Source organism: Anas platyrhynchos, chromosome 26, assembly GCF_047663525.1.
Source record: "Anas platyrhynchos isolate ZD024472 breed Pekin duck chromosome 26, IASCAAS_PekinDuck_T2T, whole genome shotgun sequence".
Classification (NCBI taxonomy): domain Eukaryota; kingdom Metazoa; phylum Chordata; class Aves; order Anseriformes; family Anatidae; genus Anas; species Anas platyrhynchos.
The window spans coordinates 1,469,666-1,493,445 of record NC_092612.1 but is presented as its reverse complement, the minus strand read 5'-3'; the positions used below and the strand labels follow the sequence as shown (position 1 = coordinate 1,493,445).

Here is a 23,780-nt window from a genome sequence, read left to right as displayed (position 1 = left end):
TTCCCCAGGGGGAACTGGCGAGCTGGTGGGTGAGCATTGGGTGGGAAGAGGCTGCCCAATTTGGTTTTTGGCACCTTGGCTGGCAGCAGGTGAGGAATGACCTCGAAGTGACGCCGTTGCCAGCTGCCGTCTCCTCCCCCTTGCACTCACCTGCTTACCCCATCCTAAGCGCAGGCACGGGGTGTCCAAACCTAAGAAATCATTTAGGATCACGCAGGCCTTTCCAGAAAGCAACTTTCAGCTGCAAAGGGGCTGAGCAGCAGCTCAAGGAATTGCTCTGCCTCCACCAGTGCTTCAAGAACTTCAGCGCCCGTCCGTATGCGCTTGTTGCAAATGTTTGTGGGGTTTTGGTTTTTTACATTTGAGGAGAGGCTGCAGGAAAAAAAAATCCACGTATACAGGCAGAGCCTTCAAGAGATTCAACCTAGGTGATTGGAATCCCTAAAATCCCAGCCTTGTTGTGATGCACATCGCACAAAGGGAGGAGCAATCCCACGCCTCCTGCAATCCCCTTCCCTCTCACTGCCCAATCTTCCCCTACCAAAAAAAAAAAAAATAAATAAAAATAAAATTAAAGAAATGCAGAACACGAGTGCTGAGCTAAAAGTGAGTGCCCTGCTTGGTGTTGAAAAGCAGGGGTAAAATCCACCAGGCACAGAGCTGCCCAGATTCCCCAGGGCATCAGCATTGTCAACATTTATGGGGTCAGCGAAGAACCTGCTGGTCTGATACGCTTTGCATCAGGACATCTGGATTGCCCTAAATGCAAAAGGCCCTGATAAAAAGGCAGCATCTCCACGGGCACGTTTAGGGCCAGGTTTGGGGCAAGCTTTCAGCAGCACTTCTTAAGCACCGAAGCGGCCAAAAGGTTTCCTGCCACAGGAGCGAAGGAAGCCCGGCACCCCGCCCTAGCTGCGAGGGGGATGAGACGGATTAATCACCAATAATTAGGGGAACTCAATCAGCTGCGGTGTGGCAATCAAGGAAGATACATGGAGCGCAGGGAGACGGATGGTTGTGCGCATTTATTTTGTTTTTTTTTTTTTTTCTTTGATAAAAATGGTATGCAAATTACACAGCCATGGAGGCTCTTGGGAAAATATCACCCTGCTGGTCCTGGGGGAGAGTTTTCTTGGAGAGTCGGTAACATTCAAACACACCAAAATGGGGAGGGGAGGGTGGTCTAAACTGGGAAGAACATGAATGTCAACATTTTCCAGTGGAAAGAAGAGGTCTTTAACTCATTTTTCAACCTCTTCTTGTTTTTACGCTTTCAGAAATGAACCTGCTGAGCCAACAAACCCCCGGCATCGCTGCACAAGAACTGTTTGGGCAGAAACCCACCTTTCAAACACCTTCTGCACGCCGCTTCAACTCCAAGCCTGATCCCTGAAGGCATCCAGGCTACTCTACACTATCCCAACAGCCTCAGGAACCATAGTGCAGACGTCGTTTTCATGCACATCAACCCTTTACCAGGAGATTTGTGACACCTGCGTGCGAGGGACACAAGCTCGGTTCATCCCATGAAGCATTAAGACAAATGACATCAGGAATTTCCAAGTCACTTCAATTTTTTTTCTTTTGATCCATCCCCAATAAGATGCTGGGAGAAAGAACCAGAAACCAAACTTGGCTCAAGTTTTAAATATTTGCCTGAAAGGAAGGCTAAGGGAGGGAATCATGTACAGTTAAAATCAAGCTACTCAAAACACAATCATTCAGGTAAATAACTAGAAGTATCGCCTCTACCATCTAGAGAAAGAGAGAAGAGTGTCTGAGACAGAGGGCATATTTAGGAAAAAATACACATCTGAAGTCTTTGTGGCCACGATGAGAACTGGAATCCACATACAAGCCAGTTAAAGAGCATTTCAACATGAAATCTTAACTTAGTAGGAAGGTCAGGGGTTAAGCTGTATCTTTTTGTTTTAAATACATGGACAGCTGTCAGATATGAAAATGATGGTGGGCTTTCCTGAAAGATCCCCCTGCGCATGTGTATGGATGCGTGTGCTGACATCTGTGGGGCAGCATGACAAGAGTTTAGGAAGGCTGGGAGCCCAGCAGTCTCTCAATAGCTGCATTGATGTCTCCACCAGTGGCAATGAGTGCCTGGAGGTTGGCCTCACGATTAATGAAGCCCATGGCATTCAGCTGCTCCAGCTGCTGTTGGAATCGCACTTCAGGACTCTGCGCCTACAGAGGAAGAGGACAAAGACCTTAGAGGAAGGGAGAGGAGATGACATCCAACGTGGACAGAAAAGGCTGTGCGGAGACCCTGTGCCAAGCACTGAAACTCTCCAGGCTCATTTGGCGACGTTACCAGCCTCCCCCAACCTCCCTCGGGCTCTGGCAGAGCCCCCAGTCAGCACCCAGTTGGTCCCAGTCCTGTACCTACAGTGACAGCAGCACTGTGCACAGTGCTCTTAGTTTCAAAGCATTTACCACTTTTTGGTGTCCCAAAGTTACCACTCTGGGACACCAAATCCCGCAAATTTAGCAGCAAGCACCGCACCCAAGAGAAACCTGCTGCGTCCCTGGAGTGGGGTGGGATCAGGACAAGCTCTAGCTCAACCCTGCAGGTGTCCCCCAAAAGCCCAGCAGCGTGGAGCTGAGAGTTACATACTTGAGAGCTTCCTCCGGCCAGCAGCTGGATCATCTGCTGCATGAGCTGCTGTTGGGGGTTACCACCCCCAGCTGGAGAGGCACTGGCCGGCGTCGAAGCAGAGGGAACGGGGTTCTCCGGGATTGTGCTTCCTCCTGTGGAGGACGGGGGCATTCGAGGCATGCCAAAGGAGCCGAGGCTGCAGAAAAAGGCAGGGTGTGCTCAGAGGCAAGCTGGCGCTTCTGGGCGTCCCCTGCCCATCTCGTGGGAGTTGGGCAGCAGGGGGGAAGCCCCCGCCACAACCCGTGCTTCGGGACAGCTTCGTTAACCTAATTAGCCTCGTTTGTACCCCGGTCATGCACACCACGGGGCACAGGCAATCCCAAAAGAGGTGCAGGCTGAAAGGAACTGCAAAAGCTGAAGGAGACCCACGCTGTCAGAGAGCAGAGGGCCCGAGGGCTGCTGGCAGATCAGTCTGACCTCACTTCCCCACCCAACCTCCTGGCTGCGCATCTCGTTCCTCCTCAGAGACAAAATCCTCGAGTCCAACCGCTACCAAAAGACAGGGGAGGGACCCAGCAGCTCCCAAATCTTTTTGGAGAAAAGAAAGGGTCAAGGACTTCCCCCGCACTGAGTGCAAATAAGCAGAACGTGCTAATTAGCTGGAGCTCACTACAGCCTGCAGGCGCACACACACACAGGTCCCCATGCCTCTCCTTGATGAATCGACCGCTCGTCTGCCTGCTGGTATCGAGCACGTCAGCTCTGCCTGCAGAAACCCAGCACTCATTACCTTGGCACTAGTCCTGGGGCCTCCGTTTGCAGCGTCTGGAGTCCCTGCTGGATCTGGAGGAGCGCCTGCATGGCGCGGGGGTTGGTGAGAATGGAGAGGGAGTCTGGGTTCTGCATCTGGGAACAAAGGGGGAAAAAAAAAAAACAACGCTCAGCAGTACCAAACAGAGAGAGCTTCTGCAGCCAGAGAGCCACCAGCTTTAAATCTGAACCAGCCTCTGCACAGAGCTGCGCCTTGAGCCCTGCAGCCAGGGCCGACCTGCGAGTCTGGTTTCTCCTTCGAGTCTCTAGACTGCAGGGCTCATCTACACAGAGACGCTGGGAGGGTTCAGATCAAATTTCCTAAAGAGGCTCGGTGAATCAGCTTAGAAAGGGGGACTTATGCCTTCGGAATTAAAGTGATTCTATTTGATTTACCTGAGTGACCCAGCTGCTCTAGCACAGTTAGCTGTTTTCCGTTTTGTAAGCTCATTACTGCGAGAGACTGTCCACAAAGGGGTTGCATGCATGGTAACTAGTCCAATTTCAAGGCCAGCTTTAGGCAGCTTAGATTACCTAATTTAGGTGGCCAAACACGCTCTCACTTTCCCCTCTCCTTTGCGCAAACCCCTTTCTTTCACAGCCCAAACCACCCACGCCCACATGCTTCCTACTCCACTTGACACAGCCGAGATGCTCCCTTGCCTACAGAGGATGCAAAAGCTCTGGAGCCCGGGGGCTGAGAGCAGCACAGGGCCAGACAGGGGCCTTTACCTGCTGCAGGAAGACAGGGAGCTGAAGGCGGAGCTGTTCTTGAAGCTGTGGATTCCCAGCAAAGAGGGGGACATTTACCATGATCTAGCAAGAGACAGCACACGTAGGTAGGGTCAGAGGCTTGCTGCCGCTGGCTGTTAGACCCTACGTTAACTAAGCCACGAAGAACAAGTCAGTCGTGTCCCTGACTTCCTCCCTGGGCTTTCAGCACGTTCCCCTGCTAGCGGGAACTGAAATAAGGCAGCTCAATTGCTGGCAGCAGTGTTGAACGCAGAACCCAAGGGCAAAGAGAAGGGCCAACGCCACGTGCCTCTGAAAGCCACTTTCTTTCGTTAGGGGCTCACCAAAGACACAGAGTTCACTGCTTACTGTGACTACCTTCAAGCTACTGAGAAATAAAACAAAAGTTGTACACATTCATTCAGTTCTCAGCAAGAAAAAAACCTCTCCAACTACAGAAGCAGACTGGTCTCCTATGTGTCATGCCCTGATCATAGCAACTACAAACGCAATGTTTTTACCTGTGCTGCGAAGTCCGGGTTCTGGGCAAGAGTTTGCATCATGCTCCGCATATAAGGGGCAGAGATCATGTTCTGCATCAGCTGAGGGTTTTCAGAAATCTGCTGCAGGAGGCCTTGCATCTCTGGGCTGTTAAACATACCTATAAGGGTAAAAGGAAGAGAAGACAAAGGAAAACCCGTTACAAGCCTGAGCACTGCTGCAGCACCTGAAGTACAACACCGCCTAGCCACTAGGCAACAGGGAATATGGCTGTGAACAGCCACAGCTGCTTGCCACCCTCTTTCTGGTCCCTCTCTCGCTTACGTACCAGCCCCAATGCTAGCAGCATTCAGCCCGAAGGGGTTGGATACGGTCGGTGTGCTTTGGGTGGTTGCTGGGCCAGTGCTGCCTTCGCTGTTGGGCGCCTGGCTCTGGGAAGCAGGGGGCGTGGGGCTCCAGGGGTTCGGTAACGGCTCTCTGTTCTCCGTCCGCAAAGGCTGAGAGCTTGAGCTATCAGAGTTCCCCGTCAAGGAAGAGAAAGGATTGTTGCCAAACTAGGGAAGAAGGGGAGAACGAAGAAAGAGCCTTAATCAGTCAGCCCTAACAGGGAACGTTGGACTAACCCCACCGCTGCGTGGCTAGGGAACAGCCCGTCGTATCCATCTGGGTCCAGGATTTGCTAAACACACACCATCATTCACCTCCCGAGAACTTTGTAATCCACAACACGCCACGTTCCAAAAAACTCCAGGCTCGAGAAACGGCCGCAGCCCTAGGTTTGGCTCCCCAGCGCAGGCCTTCCAAACATCCATGTAAAACCAGCACCCGGACATACCAGTAGGTAATGCTAGACTGGAGTATGTCTGCGCAGCCTTCTGCAGCCAGACCTGCGCTCGCTCCTCCCGTGCTCCGAGCCAGCTGGATCCCAGCCAGCTCCAATCCGAAGGCGTCAGGCTTGAGCTAATACACTAAGCCCTGCTGGGAGCCGAGGGCCGTGCTAACGAAGCTGTGGGGCTTTCGGATCAGCACCGGCTGGCACCCAGCCTGCGAGGAGACCAGAGGAGCAAGGGCAGGTCTCTGCTCAGCTACACCCGAACCATGCAGTAAAAGGCAGCTGACTGGCACCGCACGACGTTCTGCTAACGGCTGCGCTCGTAATTGGAAGGGGAGGGGGTGGACAGCTGTGGTTTGAGGAGGCTGCCCGTCACCACGAGGGTTAGGGAGAGGCCAGATCCCCCTGCTTGGCACGCTGTGCCCCGCGTGCAGCCTGTACCTGCTCCCTGGCTGCGCTGAACATGGGCTCCTGGATGTCCGTGTACATGCGGCGCAGGGCGTTGTAGCCTCCTGGAATGCTCTCGAGGTTGCTCAAAGCACGGTCCTGGTTCCGCATCATCTCCTGCATCATGGCAGGGTTACGAGCCAGCTCCATTGTCTGCGAGAAGGAGAGAAAGGTGGGAAGTTCAGGTCCACGTGCACCACCAAAGACTGGAGCAGACTGAGAGCCTGGGGAGCAGCCCGGCGGTATTCTACTGATTTACCAACCAAGCACTGCAAGAGTTAAAGCTCAGCTCCCAGAAGAAAGAGTATAATTAAACCCGTTTCACAGCCGGAGAGCAGAGAGATCATTTATCCAAGCAAAGAGAGCCCAGGGATCCTGGCTCCTCCCACCCTTGCTCAGCTCTCTTCCTTCATAACCTCGATTCCGCCTTGTTTCGTTTCTAAGCACTATCAGGACATCCAAACATTTAACACCCAGATGTTCCCACTCAAAGCAGGTGGACCACGTTCAAAAACTGAGAAGGTGGAAGAGGCTGGATCCTTCCTGTTGCAGGAAAACCGAGTAATTCACCATCTCCAGACTTCTCGTGGGTCTGCCCTGCTCAAGGAACACCCGGACGTCCTTTGAGGAGATGCTTAAATATGGATCCTTCACCATTTAGTCCTGCAACGCTGGAATATTTCATGTAGGCCCAACACAGTTGAAAGGAAAGACAACTGGAAGCGCAGGAAAACTATGCTCATACTGGGAAACACCCCCTGAAAAGTCTTCCTGGAGAAACAGCAGCGCCCTGCCAACTATTTAACACTCACACTCTCACTTTTCCCCTCAAGCTTCCCTTCTGACAAACCTTCAGACAGACAGCTAGCTCTCCGGGGCAGGGGCCCTCTCTGTTTTGGGACAGTACAGAAAAAAAGAGACCTCTAGGATCCCAGCCTATGCCTAGCGTAGTATTTTATTAGTAAAACATCAACCCTACAGTTCTGTGGTCTGTACTTAATCCAGCGCCAGAAAAAGAGAAGAACAAAACCCATTCACAGCAGCTTCATTTCTCCCTGACTGCTTTTGCTCCCATTACACGGAACACAGCAGCCTTGTGTGTGGCACACCAGAACGATCCAAGCATCGTTTTTTTTTTTTATTTTTTTTTGCCCACCACAGAATAGATACAACAGCCCTGCAAGGGAGATAAGAGTTGCAGGCATGTGGGTTGTGTAATCGCTATTCACTTAACTCGGGACCACCATCTGTTTGTGAGGAGCTTACAGAGGGAAGGAAAGGGAGGAGATCTCTAAATTCATCAGGCTGGCATTCACACGCCCCCTTTCGTGAGCAGACACCGAAGCTGGTCCACAAACAAAGCTGGCCCTGCTCGGAGCAGCCCCCGGTGTGCTGACCCACCTGCCTCATGAGCTCTGGGTTGTTCAGCATGTGGCTAATCTCCGGGTTTCGCTCCATGAGCTGCTGCATTTGGGGGTTGGCCATGATCATCTGCCTCATGAGGTCCGGGTTCGACATCATGTTCTGCACCAAGGGGTTCTCCATGATCTGCGAGAGCATCTCGGGGTTGGACATCAGCTGCCTCTGCATCTGCTGCTGGAGCTCCATGAAGTTGGCCGAGCCCATCCCAAGGTTGCCCAGCCCGGTGATGCCGCCGAAGCCAGCTGGAGAGGGAACAACACACGGGGAGAGAGGAGGGAGTCAGAAACTGCCGGCAGCTGCAAGAAGAGGACAAGTGCAGCAGCTGAACTGCACCCACACTCATCTGGGGGTATCCTATTCCTACAGCAGCCAGCTCTGAGGGAGGACACCCCCTGCACATGCTTCACAAAAGGGTTTTTGCTGTTCTCCTGAGCAGGCAAACCGAGCTGTGCTGAGGGAAACGACTCATGCAAACAGCAGAGACAATTACAGGGGCTCCCGGCTCCTTCCCGTTCGGCTTTCTCCCGGCCAGCACTTACAAAGGATGGACGTGGCACTGTTGGGGCCTCCATCTCCAGGACCTCCCCCAGTCCCTGACCCACTGCTCCGCCTGCTGCCGGCGTCCGAAGCGGCGCTGCTGGATGTGGAAGGCTGAGACGGGGCAGCAGGAGAAGGGGAGGTGGAGGTGGGGGCAGAAGCAGCGTTGGGGGCAGAAGCAGCAGCTGTTGGATCCTGGACCCTGCAAAGAAACAAAACGAGGCGTTGAACTCTTGAAAAGAGGGAGATGGGAGCAGAATCCTCTGCCTGGGACACGGGAGCAAGGCAGCCTCCCTTCAAGCCTGCTGGCCCAGCAGCAGCCAGCCCCTTCTGCTTTCATTCCCGGCTGCACAGCTGTGGCTCCCAGATGCCTTCCATCTGTTGGAATCTGCCTCCCACCCTCCTGATGCATAACAGCCTCTGACATTTCATCCTGGCCCACACCAAGTGGCTCGACTGGTCTTCCTCCGAGCTGCATCTAGCTCTCGCCTGAATCGCGCTGAACTATTTCCCTCAGCCATATCCTTGAGCAATGAGTTTGCTCCAAACAGGAAAATCCTCCTGCTGCTCCCGCAGAAACCACAGGAGGTTACAGCAGGGCTAGTGGATGGGGTAAACAAGAGTTGGCTTTGCTGCAACTCCTCTCCTGCTCTGAGCATTTCTGTTGGTGCTCCTGGGGACACAGTAAGTGTCTGCCTTACCCTACAGATGGAGAAACGAGGCATGGAGCAGCGAGCATCCGCCCCAGACAACACTTCTGGCCAGCAGGGTTATGAATTCACACCTCTGCTCTTGGTTTTACCTTCCACGTGAGGTTTCTCCTTCCAACACAAGCTTTCCGTGGCTTCTTTTAACACCCACAGGACCACAAGCCACAGCGCAGCAGCAGATACGGGGCGCCAGCTTTCCTGACTAAACTGACCCAAACCAGTACCTCGTACTCAAAGGGTCTTTCCTTGGGATTTTTATTGGCCTTTAAAAAAAAAGAACATTGCAAAGATTCTCTGAGGCATCTGCAGCCGTGACAGCAAGAGCCCTGGACTGGCGCTGAAGAGCTTTCAAATGAAATTAGATAGCAAAATTCACTTTACTCCCCTCAAAAAAAAAAAAAAAGAAATGCCATTTATGTCACTAACGTATAACGAACGGCAATCTCTTGTTTTTTTGTTTTTCCCACCCTTTTCTCTTCTCTCTCCTGTCCCAAATCCCTTCTCTAAGCCCCTTTCCTTCTCCACGTGTCCTCTGGGACCTTCAGAACCTGCCCTGAAGGTCTCACCCTGTTTTCCAGCCCCATCCGACCGGCGCTGAAAACCACCAGCCGCTGATGGGGAGGCAGAGCGTGTGGGGAACAAAGCAAATAGGAAGCTTAACAAAAAAGGAAGAAGGAAGCTGGAGAAAGGTCACTTGGTTTCTCTCAGCACAGGAAGAGGCTGTAATGACTTCAGTAAGCGCTTATCTGGGACTCGTAGAGAATAAAACGAGCAGCCCAGGACAGCTCTCTCATTTACCCTTTGAAAAGGTTCCCAACTAGCGCAGCTTGCTGCGGGGACAGCCGTAAACAGCCTCAGCTACCTGGAAATGCGGGATTCAGAGCGAGACCTCCTGCAGAAGCTGACAATGCACACTCTCATTCTTTGTAAATAATAAAAAAAAAAAAGTACTAATCTCCACTCCAGCAGCTCTCCCGGGGGACAGCAGAACTGCACAAAGAGCCGCGGCCCCGTTTGCTCCCCGGGCGGCCGATCAGCCTGCAGCAGGGAGCCCAAGAAACTGTCGCAGAGGGCATTTCGAGATCAACAAGACGCGGCTGAGGCACAAAAACAGCTCCCAGGAGCCTCTCGTGTGCCTTCTGCTTCACTGGGCAGCGCTGGGAGAGGCCCAGCCCCGCAGGACCTCGCGCTCACCCCGCGGATGCGAGGGAGCCGGGCTCGGGCTGGAAGCCACCAAGGGGTGTGCCCACAGCGTGTTCTCGAGCTGCTGACCTCACTGCAAGCAGAAAAAAGGCCCAAGACTCCCCAAATTGCCAGCTGTCCACACGTGGCCACGCAGAACTGCCTGCAGGTGCCACTTGGAAGCCCTTTTGCCCCACAGGGAGCCCTCGGTGCGCGCTGCGGGTCCTCCAGGGCACCCGAGAAAGGCTGAGCACGGAGCAGGAAGGGAAAAGCACAAAGCAGGGCATCGCTTTCAGCTCTAACCCAAACTCACCGGGAAGGTGATTTCTGTTAGCAGCGAGTCCTCTGGGTTAGAACTGGGACAGCGTCGAGCTCAGATGGGATCTCGCACAACGACCACGTTAAGAGAGGCTCAAACTACGCAAAGCCTCGCCTGAGAATGGTGCTGGGGGGCAGCTTGGCCCCTTCAGGAACCCGCCACGAGCTCACACAGCCCCATAACCCAGGGAAAAGTGCTCTGCTTCGGTCACTGGTGCAGCAGAGCTGCTCCACCACAGCGTAATCCCAGCGCCCCCCCCCTCCCCACGTGGAGCAGTTTCTTACTTCTGTGGAGTCTTAATGACCAAGTGCACCGTCAGCCCATCCTTGATCCCGTGTTGATTCAAAGTGTCTCCATCCTTCAGGATCTTCCCGGCAAAGATCAGAACCAGCTGATCCTGTTTGGCTTTAAACCGCCTGGAAATCTCTTCTTTGAACTGAAAAAAATAAAAATAAAAAAAAACAAACAGAGCACTCGTCAGGCAAACGGCGGGGGCCAGGAATGGGAAGATAACGCTCCGGGTATCATCAGTGGGCCACGCAAATGGGGTAAGGAACCGAGAGCCCTGCAGCACCTCACCAAAAAAAGGAGCCCGTGCAGGCAGCAGTTCAGTCGCCAGCTGCTGAGGAGGGCTGAGGCGTTCAGGAAAACAAAAAAAAACAACAAAAAAGGTAAAGACGAGCCCTGCACCGCTTGCAGGACGAGGAGCAAAGCTCAGAAGGCGTCGAACAATTACCTCGAGGCGAGCTGGAGGCTTCCAAAGTTAAAATCAAGAGTGCCTCTTAGGGCTAATCCAACACGCCGCTCATCCTCAGCGACTGAGATTTATTTTATTTTATTTTGGTTTATTTTTTTGGAAGGAAAGCCCTGCTCTGACTGCACAGGGGAAAAGGGCACCGTCCTTTCACCGCTGGCATCTCCTCTGTGCGATGGGGAGGGATTAACACCTGCCAATAAGCTCAGCTGGGGCATTCCCATGTTGATTGGAGAGGGGAAAAAAAAAAAAAAGGAAAAAAAACCAAAAAACACAAAACCTTTGCATTTAGAAGCCCCAGACCAGAGGAAATTCACAGGGAAAGGCTGAGAGGAGAAGCACAGGAGCTCAGCTCGCAGCCTTTGCACCAAAACCCCACAAACCCAGCACCCAGGAGGGCAAAGCCCTAAACCTGAGGCTCTCCTCGCCCCCTGCCTCCGCCCCCGAGCGCCGTGGGGTTTTGGGGAGCTTCTTGGGAAGGAGCAGAAGGACCCTAAAAGCCCCAAACCATGCTGTGGGGCCGAGAGCCATGGTGGTGACACCGCTTTGCCAGCACCGGAGCCGTTTTTGTCATCCCCTCCCGCTGGGCTCCCTGGCAGGAGCAGCCCTCGCACCCATGGGTGCCAGGCGGGCCCCGAGCTCTGCCCCAAAAACGTTCACAGCCCCCGTTCTGCCCCCCCCTAGGGAAAGGATCTGGCCCCAAACCCAGCACCCCGCAGGCTGGGCACCCCCCACCCCAAAGCACCGCTCCCCGCTGCCCTTCCCAGCCCAGCCCCAGCGCCGTGCCCCCCGTTCCCCCTTACCCGGGGGGGTTCCCCGAGCCCTCGCAGCCCCCTCCCCAAAACCAAGCCCTCCCCACAGCCCCAACGATGCCACGTCCCCCCCTGACACCATTCTGCCCCCCTAAGACCGTTCTCCCCCTCCCCAAACCATCCTCTCTCTCCACAAACATTCTCCCCCCCAAAACCATTCTCCCCCACCCCCCACCTCCGACCCCCTCTCAACCCCCCCCACCTCCCCCTACTCCCCCCATATAACCCAAGGGGGCCTTACAGCACCCCCCCCGCCCCCTAAAAACCATTTAATCCCCTCTCAAACTTCCCCCTCCCCGAATCCTCACCTCAAGCCAACACCCCCCGACCCCCCAAATCCCCCTAAATCCCCCTACACCTCCCAAATCCCCCAAACCCCTCCACACCCCCTAAATCCCCCTACACCCCCCAAATCCCCCAAACCCCCCCATACCCCCTAAATCCCCTATATCCCCCCCATACCCCCAAATCCCCCTGAATCCCCCAAACCCCTCCACACCCCCAAATCCCCCTACATCCCCACACCCCCTAAATCCCCCGAACTCCCTAAATCCCCCTACACCCCCCAAATCCCCTTACACCTCCCTACACTCCCCAAATCCCCCATATCCCCCCCACACCTCCAAACCCCCCCAACCCTTCCAAATCCCCCCACACCCCCAAATCCCCTCAACCCCCCCTACACCCCCCAACCCTCCCCATCCCCCAAACCCCCCCCACACCCCCCAAAACCCCCTTACACCCCCCCACCCCCCCCATTCCCAGCCCCCCACCTCTCTCACGGAGGCCCCGTCCGCGATGACGATCTCCTCCTTATCCTTGGGGGTCTTCACCGTCACTCGGATCAGGGCCCCCCCGGGCCCCCCCAGCTCCACCCCGCCGGGGCCCGGCCCTCCTCCACCCCCTCCTCCTCCTCCTCCTCCTCCTCCTCCTCCTCCTCCGCCACCGCCGCCGCCGCCGCTCGGCTCCGCCATCTTCGCCGCCCGCCCGGGCCGCCGCCGACAGAGAAAGGCGGCGCTCCCCTCCCGAACCCTCCCCGCTTCCCAGCTGCCTCCTCCGCCCCCTGCCGGCCCGGCGGAGCCTCTGCAAAGCTGCCGGGAGGGGAAGGGCTGGGAGCCGGGGAAAGGTTTTGGGATTTTTTGTTTGGGATCGAGTAGGCCTCAATGAGGGGGGAACTACAACTCCCAGCGTGCCCCGCGCTGAGCGGGCCGGGTCTGTGTGTGTGTCTATGGGGGGGTGGACTACAACTCCCAGCATGCCCCGCGCGGAGGGGGGGGAAGGACTACAAGTCCCAGCGTGCCCCGCGCCTGGCAGCGGCTGAGGAGGAGGAGGAGGAAGGGGGAGGAAGGAGAGGGGGGGGGGTGGGCGCCGCCATGCTGCGGCCCAAGGCCCTGACGCAGGTGCTGAGCCAGGCCAACACCGGCGGCGTCCAGAGCACGCTGTGAGCGGGGCGAAACCGGGCTGGGGGCGTCCCTCAGCCCCCCCCCGGGGCGAGCAGTGGGGTTGGGGGGTCGTGAGGGGGCTGCTTGGGGGGAGGGGGGGTGGAATCCCCCCCCCTTCCTGACCCTAAAGCTTGTTTGGGGGTTGTTGGGGTCGCCCCCAGCTCCCTCATCGTCTTGGGGGGTTTGGAGGGGGGGGTGTGGGGGTGGCAGCCCCACCCTTGGGTGCTGGTGACCCCCCCTTCCCCCTATGCCAAATTGCCAAAATTTTCTTCGTTTTGCCTCTTTTTCAGGTTGCTGAACAATGAGGGGTCCCTGCTGGCCTACTCGGGCTACGGCGACACCGACGCCAGGGTGACCGCCGCCATCGCCAGCAACATCTGGGTGGCCTACGACAAGAACGGGCACCAGGCCTTCAACGAGGACAACCTCAAGTTCATCCTGATGGACTGCATGGTACGTGGGGGCTGCCCCCCAACCCCACAGACACCCCACAGACACCCCACCGCACCCCCCCCAGGGGTCCCTGCCCAGCCGGGGGTCCGACAGGTCCCGTTTTTCTCCGGGCAGGAGGGCCGAGTGGCCATCACGCGCGTGGCCAACCTCCTGCTGTGCATGTACGCCAAGGAGACGGTCGGGTTTGGGATGCTGAAAGCCAAGGTAACGCGGCGGGGAGGGGCGAAAAGGGGGCGTTGGGGTGATTCCAGGAGGAAGAGGATGGCAGGGGTGGAGGAAGCAGCCACGCCAGGGCTGCTGCTTCTTTCCCCCAGGCAGAGTTTTGACAGCTCAGGCAGGAAACCACCCGTTCTTAAGGCTCCGGGGGGAAATTTAAGCCAAAATAAGAGCACAAACAGCGTCTGTGCCGATCCCAAATCCCCCCCGGGTGCTGGGGCAGGATGTGGGTTTGCCCGCGGTGACCGGGTCCCCTGGGGGCTGCGGTCCCGGCGCGCTCAGCACCCCTCACACCAGTCCCCACCTGCAGGCGCAGGCACTGGTCCAGTACCTGGAGGAGCCTCTGACACAGGTGGCCGCATCCTGACCCCGGGAGCAGGGAGCTGAGGGGCTCACGGGGGACACCGGGACACGGCCGAGAGCTCCGACACCGTGGAGGGGAGCCCCGGAGCCTGGACGTCCGCTTGCTGCAGGGGGGGGACCAAGGAAAGAGGAATAAAAACGTGTCTGGTGCTCGTGTCCTTCTGTGCTGCTCGGATAAAAGGAGGGCGAAAAGGTGAAACGAGGGCAGCTACCCCTCAGCTTGGGGTCCTGGGGGCTGCGCCAAGCACAAAAAGGTGCCCAAAACCCTTCTGCCTTCCTGCGGGGAGGGTCTGGGGGGGTTCTTTTCCCCTCCCTGCTGCTCTTGGATTTCACATGATGGCAGCAGAGGGGAGGAAAAGCGCCGGTGTCCGGCCAGATCCCGGCTGAACCCAGGGCCCTGCTCCTGGCCCCGCTGCCCCAGCCTGCCCCGCGCTGCGCCGGCCTCGGGATCGGGCCCAGCTCCTCCTCCGGCTGCCCCGTGACGGTCCCAAGGGTGACTTTACCTGCCCAACCTGCGCTGCCACCACCCGTCCCACCCCTTGAGTCAACCCGGCCCGGGCCCCGCTGCTCCGCCAACGCCACCCGCGGCGCCCTCCGCTCCCCCGGCCCCGTTCCCGAGCCCCCCTGCTCTCGGGCTCCCCGGCACCGAGGAGACTTTGCCCTCCTCATCCCCCTCCCTTGGAGGCCTCCCCCGCTCGAGGCTTTGCAGTGGGAAGGAGGAAAAAAAAAAACAAAAACCCAGCTGGGGCGGGCGACATGAGCAGCGCCGAGGAGGATTACAACTTCGTCTTCAAGGGTGAGGAGGAAACTTCGCCCCCTTGCCTTCACCCGGAGGACGGGGTGGGAGGAGGCCGGGGGTGCGCCCCCAGTTTGGTGTTTCCCAAATTGGGATGGGGCTGGGGGCTACCCCTGTGCCCCTCGAGCGAGCTGCAGAGGGGTTTTGGGACTGGGGGGCTGGCGGTGGGGTCGGGGGGCTGCCTCGCTGCCCGTGGAGGTCCTGGGGACCCTCTGCCACCCCGGGGCACGGGGTAAATGGAGGGGGTGACGCGGTTGGGGCCGTCCCCACGAGGTGTAAAGGTGCCAGCCGAGGGCGGCGGGCGCTTCAAAGTCATCCTGCCGCGGTGCCCGGCGGTGGCACGCGCAGAGGACGCGGGTGCTGGTGTCCCCCCCACGGTGTCACCGGGTAGGACGGGTGCCACCAGCCCCCACGTACCCACCGGGGACGTCCCCTGGGCTCGGCAGCGTCCTCGTCCTGCTCCTGCTGCCTGGATTCCCCCTCCCTGAGCGGTGCTGGGGCCTCAGCGGTGATAAGGGGGTGCAGGGGGGGCTCTACGAGCCCCTGAGTGGCTTTGGAGAGGGGCTGCGAGCTCCCACAGTGGGGTTGGGGCTCCGTTTGCTGTGCCGGGGGGTTAAACCCATTCTCGACCCATGTTTGGGGCCGTTGTAAATAGGGCCAGGATGGTCCAGGGGCTGCTTTCTTCTTTTTTCTTCCTTTCTCCCTTTTATATTTCTTTTTCTCTTTTCTTTTTCTCTTTTTCTCTTTTTCTCTTTTTCTCCTTTCTTTTCCTTTTTCTCTTTCCTTTTTCTCTTTCCTTTTTCTCTTTCCTTTTTCTCTTTCCTTTTTCTCTTTCCTTTTTCTCTTTTTCCTTTTTCTCTTTTTCCTTTTTCTCTTTTTCTCTTTTTCCTTTTTCTCTTTTTCCTTTTTCCTTTTCGTCTTCACCCTCCTGGGCTCACGCCGTGTCAGGGTCACCCCTGTGCCACCCTCTGGGACAGTCCAGCAAGGCAACAGACCACTGACGGGGCTGAATAAGGCCAGGAAAGGTTCTCCGAACCCTCCCGAAGCCTTTCGGGTGCCCGCTGCGGCCTCGCCACCCTCCTCGCCGGGCCCCAGCGGGGATCTTTTCGCTTCCCTCCCCAGTGGTCCTGATCGGGGAATCCGGGGTGGGCAAAACCAACCTCCTGTCCCGCTTCACCCGCAACGAGTTCAACCACGACAGCCGCACCACCATCGGCGTGGAGTTCTCCACCCGCACCATCGTGGTGGGCGACGCCACGGTCAAGGCGCAGATTTGGGACACGGCCGGGCTGGAGCGGTACCGAGCCATCACCTCCGCGTAAGGACATCACCCCGCGCCCCCCCTAACCCCATAAACGATGCTGTTGTGGGGTATCACAGCTTGGGGTGACGGTGGGGGCTCTTCCCCAGGTATTATCGGGGCGCCGTGGGGGCCCTGGTGGTCTTCGACATCACCAAGCACCAGACGTACGACGTGGTGGACCGCTGGCTGAAGGAGCTGTACGACCACGCCGAGCCCAGCATCGTGGTGATGCTGGTGGGGAACAAAACCGACCTGGCGCAGGCTCGGGAGGTGCCCACGGAGGAGGCGAAAATGTTCGCAGGTATGGCCGCTCGCTGCTCCTGACACCCCAAAAACGAGCGGGGAACCTCCAAGCTCGCACCAAAAAGGGATCCCAAAAATCCCAGTAGGGGCCCCAAAATGAGCCGTGCCCTCGCTGGGGTCCCCATCGTCACGGGGGTCCCGCTGTCCTTGCAGAGAACAACGGGCTGCTCTTCTTGGAGACCTCGGCGCTGGACTCCACCAACGTCGAGCAGGCTTTCGAGACCATCCTGAAGGGTGCGCGCTCCGGCACCGCGGGGTGATGGGGAAGGAGGGGGCGCGGGGTCCCTCACGGGGTCCCTCGTGGGGTCCTGTCCCTCATGGGGTCCTGTCCCTCGTGGGGACCCGGGGCTGGGCGGAGGATTCCCAGCGCGTCTCTCCTCCGCCCTGCTCCACCCCAGCAGTTTTTGGGGCTGGTTTCGGTGCCGTCTTTCTGGCTGGTTTGGTTTCCGGCCCTTTTGCGCTGGGCGTTTCGCTCCCTGCCACCCGCCGGCTTTGTTCTCAGGGCCCCGGGGGCTCCTTCTCCCCTTGTAATCTGCGGTCCCCTGGGGGGCAAAAACCCCTCGGGGGCTCCTGACTCAACGTCTCCGGCATCCTGCTGAACCACCCGCAGGGGCCTGGGGGGACGGAGAGGGGCGATGCGGGACCTGGAGCAGCTCTCCAGGAAGGAGAGCGAGGTGTGCCATGGGTGCCATGGTGCCATGGGTGCCGTGGTGCCATTGGTGTCATTGGTGCCATGGGTGCCACGGTGCCATGGGTGCCGTGGTGCCATTTGTGCCATGTCCTTTGTGCCGTGGTGCCCTTTGTGCCGTGCCACCCCCGACACTCAAAGCCCTAACCCAAATTGGGCAAGAGGAAACCACAAGGTGTTCCCCACCACCCACGGGGACGCAACCGCAGCGCGCTGCTCCCCTACCCCTCAAAGCATCCTCCCTTTGAGGGGATCCTTCAGAGGTGTCTGCGCCCCCCCCCCCTCCAGGACACCAATCTGCCCCCTTTTTTCCCCCCCCCTCCCCGGACCCTTTTGTGTTTTGCAGAGATCTTCCAGAAGGTGCAGAAGCAGAAGCAGAGGAGCAGCCAAAGCAGCACGGTGTCGCTCGGCAGCGAGAACCCGGAGAGCTCGGCCCCGGCGCAGGGGGAGAAGCGCCCGTGCTGCGTGGCCATCTGAGCCCCCCCCCCCCGGGCAGCTCGGGGGGGTCCGGGACGTGCCAAGGGGCTGGGGCTGGGGCTGGTCCCTTTGGGCCACCAACCCCCTGCTGCGGCGTGGTGGGGAGCCTGGAAAGCGGGTAAATTCTGCCAGAAATGGTGAAAAGCCTCAGTGCCGGCAGCTCCGCGCCATCCGCCTCGTTTTTATGGGGTCCTGAGCAATTCACACCAGCACCCGAGCTGCCCCGGATCCCGATCCCGATCCCAATCCCTCCAGCCCCGCCGTGCAGAGGACTGAGACACCCAAGGGTGCTGCTGCTGCTTCTCGCCGGGGCCGTGCCACCCACGGGAGCTGCCGCGATCCTGCTGTGGGGTCTGCACCGCGCGCTGGGGACCTGCCTGTCCCCACAGCTCCGCGTCCCCAGTGGGGACAGCTTCGGGGTCACCGCATCCCAAAATGTGGTGCTGCCACCATTAAAGGACTTGCGAAAGGCGGCTCCGCTCTGCTGGAATCCCTCAACCCTCCTGGCCTCAGCCCTGCGCCCCCCACCCCATACCCATGGGGTGCGTCCCCATGGGGGTCCCTGCGCCCCTTCCCTTGTCCCGTTGCCCCGATGGCCCCCAGGGGGATGCCCGGCAGCTGATCGGCCCCAAAAAGGGGTCTTTCCCGACCCCCCTGGGAAATGGGGGGATGTTTCTGGGTTCCCAGGGTCTTCTCCTGGGTGTGGGACCAGGGCTGGAGGCTCCGCATGGGGAGTGGGGTTGTGCTGTGCCAGGGGAAGGGGGAAAAGGGGAATAAGGGAAAAGGGAAATAGGGGAAGGGGGGAATAGGGAAAAAGGGGAATAGGGGAAGGGGGGAAGGGGTGGGAGAAGGGAAATAGAGGAAGGTGGGGGGAAGGGGGAAAGGGAAAATAGGGGAAAAGGGGGAATAGGGAAAAAGGGGGGAGAGAGGGAAAGGGGGCATAGGGGAAAAGGGGGAGTTAGAGGGAAAGGAGGAGTGGGGGAAAGGGGAAATAGGGGGAAAAGGGGAATAGGGAAGGGGAGGAAGAAGGGAAATATGGGAAAAGGGGAATAGGGGAAGGGGGTAAAGGGGAACAGGGGAATGGGAGAAGGGGAATAGGGGAAGGAGGGATGAAAAGGGGGAAGGGGGAATAGGGGAAATGGGAAATAGGGGAAAAAGGGGAATGGGGAAAAGGGGGGGAAGGGGAAAAAGGGAAATAGGGGAAGGGGGGGAAGGGGAAGGTGGGAAGAAGGGGGCTGGGGACGGGGTTTGGGGTCCCGGGGCCCCGCCGCCCCCATGCACCTGGCCCAGGTGAGCCGCCGGGCGGTGACGGACAGCCCCGCCCGCCAATGGCAGCGGGGGAGGGCGGGGGGGGGACCAATGGGATCGCGGGGGGTGGCCCCGTCCCGCCTCCCCCCCCCCCCACCCCCCCACGCCCCGGTCCGGAACTCGGGGCAGGGGCAGGGGCAGGGGCAGGGGCACGATGCGGGGCCGGGACGAGGAGTACGACTGCCTCTTCAAGGGTACGGCACCGGGAACGGGAATGGGATCGGGATTGGGAACGGGAACCGGGACCTGAACCCGGATTGGGACCGGGATTGGATCGGGATTGGATCGGGACCGGGATTGGGATCGGGAACCGGGACCTGAACCCGGATTGGGACCGGGACTGGGATCGGGATCGGGACCAGGAACCGGGGACCGGGAACCGGGGACCGAGATTTGAACCCGGAATCGGGATTGGGATCGGAACTGGGAATCGGGGACCAGGGCCGGGAACCGGGAACCGGGACCTGAACCCGGGATCGGTATCGGGGTCAGGATCGGGGTCCTGAACCCAGGACCGGGAACCAGGAATCGGGACTGGGACAGGGGTCGGGAACCAGGGATCGGGATTGGGACCTGAACTGGGGACCTGAACCCAGGCCCGGGACTGGGGACCGGGACCTGAGTCTGAACTGGGACAGGGGACAGAGACTGGGAACCAGGACCCGGGACCTGAACTGGGAACCGGGCTGGAAACCAAGGACCGGGACCGGGGACCAGGGATGGAGACTGGGACCCGAACCAGGAACCGGGACCGGGGACAGAGACCGGGGTCGGGACCTGGGATGTGGGACCTGAACCCAGGACTGGGGCCCAGGACCTGAACTGGGGCCTGGGCCCAGCTCCCGGTGCTGGGCAGGTGCTGGGTGCCCCCGCACCCATGGGTGGGGGGTGCTTGGCCCCTGGGCAGCCCCAGGAGGCTGGGGGGGAGTCGTGGGCAGCGGGAGGAGCGGGGAAAAGCCCCCCTGCCCCCCCCGGGAAGGGAGCCGGGAACCCCGGGATCTTCTCCCCAGCCACCAGCATGGGGTCCCAGTCGCGACAGGACGTTGCCAAGTCGCGACAGGACGGCCAAAAATCGTGATAGGAGCCAGGGATGTCCTTGCTGTGAGTCAGCCGCCAGCACCTCCCCCGGCCCCCGCCCAGGAAATCAATCTCGGAGTTGCTTTGGGTCGGAAGGGACCTTAAAAATCTCCTCGCTCCGACCCCCTGCCATGGGCAGGGACCCCTCCTGCCGAGCAGGTGGCTCCAAAATCCTCCCCGGAGCTCTCCCAGGACCCAGCGAGGGGCGTCCCCGGCGTCTCGCCCCCTGCTACACCGGAGGCACGGCTCTGGGGGGGCCCCAGTGGTGTCCCCCTGCGGTGCCGGGTTCCTAAAGGAGCTGGGGCTGAGGGCAGCTGGAGGTCGGGCTCTGCTTTTCCTTCCCCGTTCTTTTCTTCTTAAAAATAAGAGAACCTGGCTTTGAGTCCAGAACCCGGTGGTTCCACCCAAACCAGGGGCAAAGTCCAAGGGAGACGCGGTGTTTCGGGGCGCGGAGCTGGGACAGCGCTCGCTGGGTCCCCAGGGCTTTGCTGGGGCTTTTTTTCCCCCAAACGGGTGCTGGTTTCGGTTTGAAGCAGCATTCTTTGACTTTCTTTATAAGGGAGCGTCCTGCTCCTAAGGCTTCCAGGGACACGGCACACGCGTGCCTCAGTTTCCCCATCCGGATTCGGCGCTGCCGGGGGCGTGCACGGGACCAGTGGAAGCCAAATTGCAGCAGCACTGCCGGCATCGGAGACCTTGTGCTGGAGCCAAGGGAAGTGGCAACCTGCCGTTAATTAAACACCGAGCCTGGATCAAAGCGCTGAGGCTCGTTAACGAACCTGGCACATTGCTGGCCGCTGCGTCTCCTCTGTTCATTGAGGGCAGCCCAGCCCAGCGTGGTCTCCCCAGGCATCCACGCAGCATCGGGAGCCTCCCTCCCTCTGCTGCTGGTCCCTCGAAGGGTTTTGTCCCAGCTGGGGAGGGCAAGGAGAAGCCCCCCCCGGAGTCCTCATTGCCCCGGGGAACGGACCGAGCCAGCAGCCATGAAAAATGAAAGAAATCCAAAGCTGTTGAGTCACAAACCCAACAAACTCGACAGGGGAGCCGTGACGGAGCCTCCCCGCAGCCTGTTGTTGCGCCAGGTTTGGCAGGAAATAGGTAGAAAATGCATCACCTGGCCCACACCCAGGGACTTTCCTCCTCCTCCTCCTCTTCCTCCTCACCTCCTCCTCCTTCTCCTCCTCCTCGGCTGGTGCTCGCTTTGGGACCAGCTCTTTAAATCCCTGGTTATGCCCCGATTCCCTCGGGATGAAAAGGAGATGGGGGCTGATGGGGACGTCCAAGTCCATGCAGGGCTGGGGATAATTTGGGGATAATTGGTGCTGCGTGGTGCTGGGGGGCCGGGGGCTGATGCTGTGCTTGTCGTCCCCCCCCCTCCCCAATCCAGTTGTGCTCATCGGGGACTCCGGCGTGGGGAAGAGCAACCTCCTGTCCCGCTTCACCCGCAATGAGTTCAACCTGGAGAGCAAGAGCACCATCGGGGTGGAGTTCGCCACGAGGAGCATCCAGGTGGACAACAAGACCGTGAAAGCTCAGATTTGGGACACGGCCGGGCAGGAGCGGTACCGGGCCATCACCTCGGCGTGAGTGTCCCCCCCGTGCCCCCCCAAATCCCACGTCTCTTCCCTGGGAATCCGCCGTGAGCCCGTCCCCTCGCTGTCCCCCAGGTATTACCGGGGGGCCGTGGGAGCTCTGCTGGTCTACGACATCGCCAAGTACCTGACGTACGAAAACGCCGAGCGCTGGCTGAAGGAGCTGCAGGACCACGCCGATGCCAACATCGTCATCATGCTGGTGGGCAACAAGAGCGACCTGCGGCACCTGCGGGCCGTGCCCACCGACGAGGCCAGGAGCTTTGCAGGTATCCCCTAAACCCCATCCCACCCCATCCCACCCCATCCCATCCCCTATGACTCCTGCCTGAGCTCAGGCTGTCCTCGCAGAGAAGAACGGGCTCTCCTTCCTTGAGACGTCGGCTCTGGACTCCACCAACGTGGAGACGGCTTTCCACAGCATCCTGACGGGTAAGGGGTGGCCAGGAGGGGCTTTGGGACCTCTTTAAGCTCTGGGGGTGGGATCCTTCTCCCCTGGGTGCTCCCAGCCTCTTGAGCTTTTGGGAAAATCTGAAAACCGCTGAAATCCACATTTTTTTTAAAAAGCTTTCCCTCCTTCTCCCCTTTTCTCGGCAGAGATCTACCGCCTCGTGTCTCAGCGGCAGATCGCCGGGCAGCCCGAGTCCGAGTTCGGCCCCAGCACCACCATCGAGCCCGTTCGGGTGCTGCCCACGCAGCAGGAGGGCCGCCAGGCTCCCTGCTGCCAAAATATCTGAGCCCCCCCCCTGCCCCGCGCACGGAGCCGTCGCCTTTCTCACCCTCTACCTCTGCTCGCTGCAGCCCCCCGGGAACGGGATGGGGCTGGGGGTCTCTTCTCCTGCATGGCCGCTCCGTGCCGCCTTGTGCTGCTCTCCCCGTGTTTATGTAGGACCTACAGGAATGGAGAGGAAAAGCTCTCCCTGAGCCGCGTGTCCCCACCAGTGCCTCTCTTCCCCAGGGCTCGGGACGTGCCACCCTTCACCTCCTTGCTTTCTCCGGCCCCGAAGTCACCTTAGGGTGACACCCTAAGGCAGCCCACCCCTTGCCTGGTACCCAGGTTTTTGTGGCACCCGTGGGTGCAGCCCTTTGGGGAAGGTTTTTTGGGATGGTGAGGGGCCAGGGTGCGCCCTTCTTTCTGCCAGGCGAGAGACTGGGTGCACCCAGCCCTGGGCACGGCTCTGGGTGCGGATGGGGCGCCCTGCTGGGGGGGTGCAGGGGGCGATTCCCACCTTGGACCCCATTTTTGTGCCCTGAGCCCCTGCAGCGCAGCCAGCACAGAGGAAAAATCTGCCCTGTCCTTCAGCCGGGTGCTGGGACGCACGAGGAGGGGAAAGGGGGCTCCCAGGGTGGGGGGATTTGGGAAGATTTTGCCACTTTTGGGGCTGTGGGATGAGGACGAGGGATTTGGTGACAGCAGGGCGCAGCCTGGGGACGAGGCTGCCGCTAGATGGAGCGTGTGCTGCGCTCATGGGGGGCTGCCAGCCCCGATCCCACTGCCCAGGGGACAGAGCCGGGCCCCCCAGGGCTGGGACAGAGCCGGTGCCACTGGCGTGATGGGCAGGGGGCAATGCAGGGGTCATCCCATCCCATCCCATCCCATCCCATCCCATCCCATCCCATCCCATCCCATCCCATCCCATCCCATCCCATCCCTTCGCCCCAGGAGCGCATCCCCTGGTGTATGGGGGGGGTTCTCTCTTTCCACATCTGCCCACGGTCACCCCGTCCCACTTGGCAGGATTTTGCCTCGGGGCACGGTTTATTGACAAAACGGGAATTTGGACAGGATCCTAAAATAAAGTTGCTGCTGGAGGATTTTTCTGCCTGTTGGGGTCGTTGCTTGAGCCCAGGACCCGCGCCAGCTCCGGGCCCATTTTTCCCCCCACCTTGGCACACGGCAGCTCGGTGGCATCCCCAGGCGAGGAAGGGCACAAAGAGGAGCAGGGTACAAAGGAAATGTGGGGCCAGCCCCATTTTGGCTTGATTTTACCCCTTTTTGAGCAGCCACCGTAGCAGCACCTGACCCTTGGCTGGACCCCCCTGGCGCAGCGTGCCCCCGGGCACCGCCACGTCCCCAAAGTGTCACAGCTTTT

General features: G+C 59.2%; 4 protein-coding genes across 5 annotated transcripts; 3 read left to right on the top strand and 1 right to left on the bottom strand.

The window, feature by feature from the left end:
• Positions 1 to 1,006: 1,006 nt before the first annotated feature.
• UBQLN4 (ubiquilin 4) lies at positions 1,007 to 12,667 on the bottom strand. Of its 2 annotated transcripts, XM_027444488.3 has the most exons (11): positions 12,443 to 12,666; positions 10,388 to 10,539; positions 7,895 to 8,094; positions 7,335 to 7,597; positions 5,928 to 6,086; positions 4,983 to 5,208; positions 4,675 to 4,814; positions 4,154 to 4,237; positions 3,402 to 3,517; positions 2,630 to 2,807; positions 1,007 to 2,199 (listed from the first exon to the last, which is right to left on the bottom strand). In XM_027444488.3, exons 1-11 carry the CDS (start codon positions 12,641 to 12,643, stop codon positions 2,047 to 2,049), a joined length of 1,872 nt encoding a protein of 623 aa, XP_027300289.3. In that variant the 5' UTR covers positions 12,644 to 12,666; the 3' UTR covers positions 1,007 to 2,046. The 2 variants fall into 2 exon arrangements, with proteins under 2 accessions (XP_027300289.3, XP_038023817.2); XM_038167889.2 differs by lacking the exon at positions 4,154 to 4,237 and having other exon boundaries at positions 12,443 to 12,667.
• A 284-nt stretch (positions 12,668 to 12,951) lies between these two features.
• LAMTOR2 (late endosomal/lysosomal adaptor, MAPK and MTOR activator 2) lies at positions 12,952 to 14,293 on the top strand. The gene is made up of 4 exons (XM_027444434.3): positions 12,952 to 13,110; positions 13,402 to 13,564; positions 13,679 to 13,768; positions 14,091 to 14,293. Exons 1-4 carry the CDS (start codon positions 13,043 to 13,045, stop codon positions 14,145 to 14,147), a joined length of 378 nt encoding a protein of 125 aa, XP_027300235.2. The 5' UTR covers positions 12,952 to 13,042; the 3' UTR covers positions 14,148 to 14,293.
• Positions 14,294 to 14,505: 212 nt separating this feature from the next.
• Positions 14,506 to 18,183, top strand: RAB25 (RAB25, member RAS oncogene family). Its single transcript, XM_027444489.3, has 5 exons — positions 14,506 to 14,939; positions 16,062 to 16,257; positions 16,350 to 16,543; positions 16,699 to 16,779; positions 17,580 to 18,183. The coding sequence occupies exons 1-5, from the start codon at positions 14,900 to 14,902 to the stop codon at positions 17,708 to 17,710; spliced, it is 642 nt and encodes a 213-aa protein (XP_027300290.2). The 5' UTR covers positions 14,506 to 14,899; the 3' UTR covers positions 17,711 to 18,183.
• A 903-nt stretch (positions 18,184 to 19,086) lies between these two features.
• On the top strand, positions 19,087 to 23,502 carry LOC101800252 (ras-related protein Rab-11A). The gene is made up of 5 exons (XM_027444517.3): positions 19,087 to 19,212; positions 21,483 to 21,678; positions 21,763 to 21,956; positions 22,039 to 22,119; positions 22,285 to 23,502. Exons 1-5 carry the CDS (start codon positions 19,173 to 19,175, stop codon positions 22,422 to 22,424), a joined length of 651 nt encoding a protein of 216 aa, XP_027300318.1. The 5' UTR covers positions 19,087 to 19,172; the 3' UTR covers positions 22,425 to 23,502.
• The last annotated feature ends 278 nt before the right edge of the window (positions 23,503 to 23,780 follow it).

Bases quoted from the DNA above. Each gene is read 5' to 3' on its own strand.
- LAMTOR2 (XM_027444434.3), top strand. From the start codon at position 13,043: ATGCTGCGGCCCAAGGCCCTGACGCAGGTGCTGAGCCAGGCCAACACC. The intron at 13,111-13,401 runs GTGAGCGGGGCG...CCTCTTTTTCAG, and splicing joins GGCGGCGTCCAGAGCACGCT to GTTGCTGAACAATGAGGGGT. The intron at 13,565-13,678 runs GTACGTGGGGGC...TTCTCCGGGCAG, and splicing joins TCATCCTGATGGACTGCATG to GAGGGCCGAGTGGCCATCAC.
- LOC101800252 (XM_027444517.3), top strand. From the start codon at position 19,173: ATGCGGGGCCGGGACGAGGAGTACGACTGCCTCTTCAAGG. The intron at 19,213-21,482 runs GTACGGCACCGG...TCCCCAATCCAG, and splicing joins GTACGACTGCCTCTTCAAGG to TTGTGCTCATCGGGGACTCC. The intron at 22,120-22,284 runs GTAAGGGGTGGC...TTTTCTCGGCAG, and splicing joins TTTCCACAGCATCCTGACGG to AGATCTACCGCCTCGTGTCT.
- UBQLN4 (XM_027444488.3), bottom strand. From the start codon at position 12,643: ATGGCGGAGCCGAGCGGCGGCGGCGGCGGTGGCGGAGGAGGAGGAGGA. The intron at 5,209-5,927 runs GTACAGGCTGCA...CTTCTTCCCTAG, and splicing joins TCAGCGCAGCCAGGGAGCAG to TTTGGCAACAATCCTTTCTC. The intron at 2,200-2,629 runs GTATGTAACTCT...CTTCCTCTGTAG, and splicing joins TGGCCGGAGGAAGCTCTCAA to GCGCAGAGTCCTGAAGTGCG.
- RAB25 (XM_027444489.3), top strand. From the start codon at position 14,900: ATGAGCAGCGCCGAGGAGGATTACAACTTCGTCTTCAAGG. The intron at 16,258-16,349 runs GTAAGGACATCA...GCTCTTCCCCAG, and splicing joins TACCGAGCCATCACCTCCGC to GTATTATCGGGGCGCCGTGG. The intron at 16,544-16,698 runs GTATGGCCGCTC...CTGTCCTTGCAG, and splicing joins GGAGGCGAAAATGTTCGCAG to AGAACAACGGGCTGCTCTTC.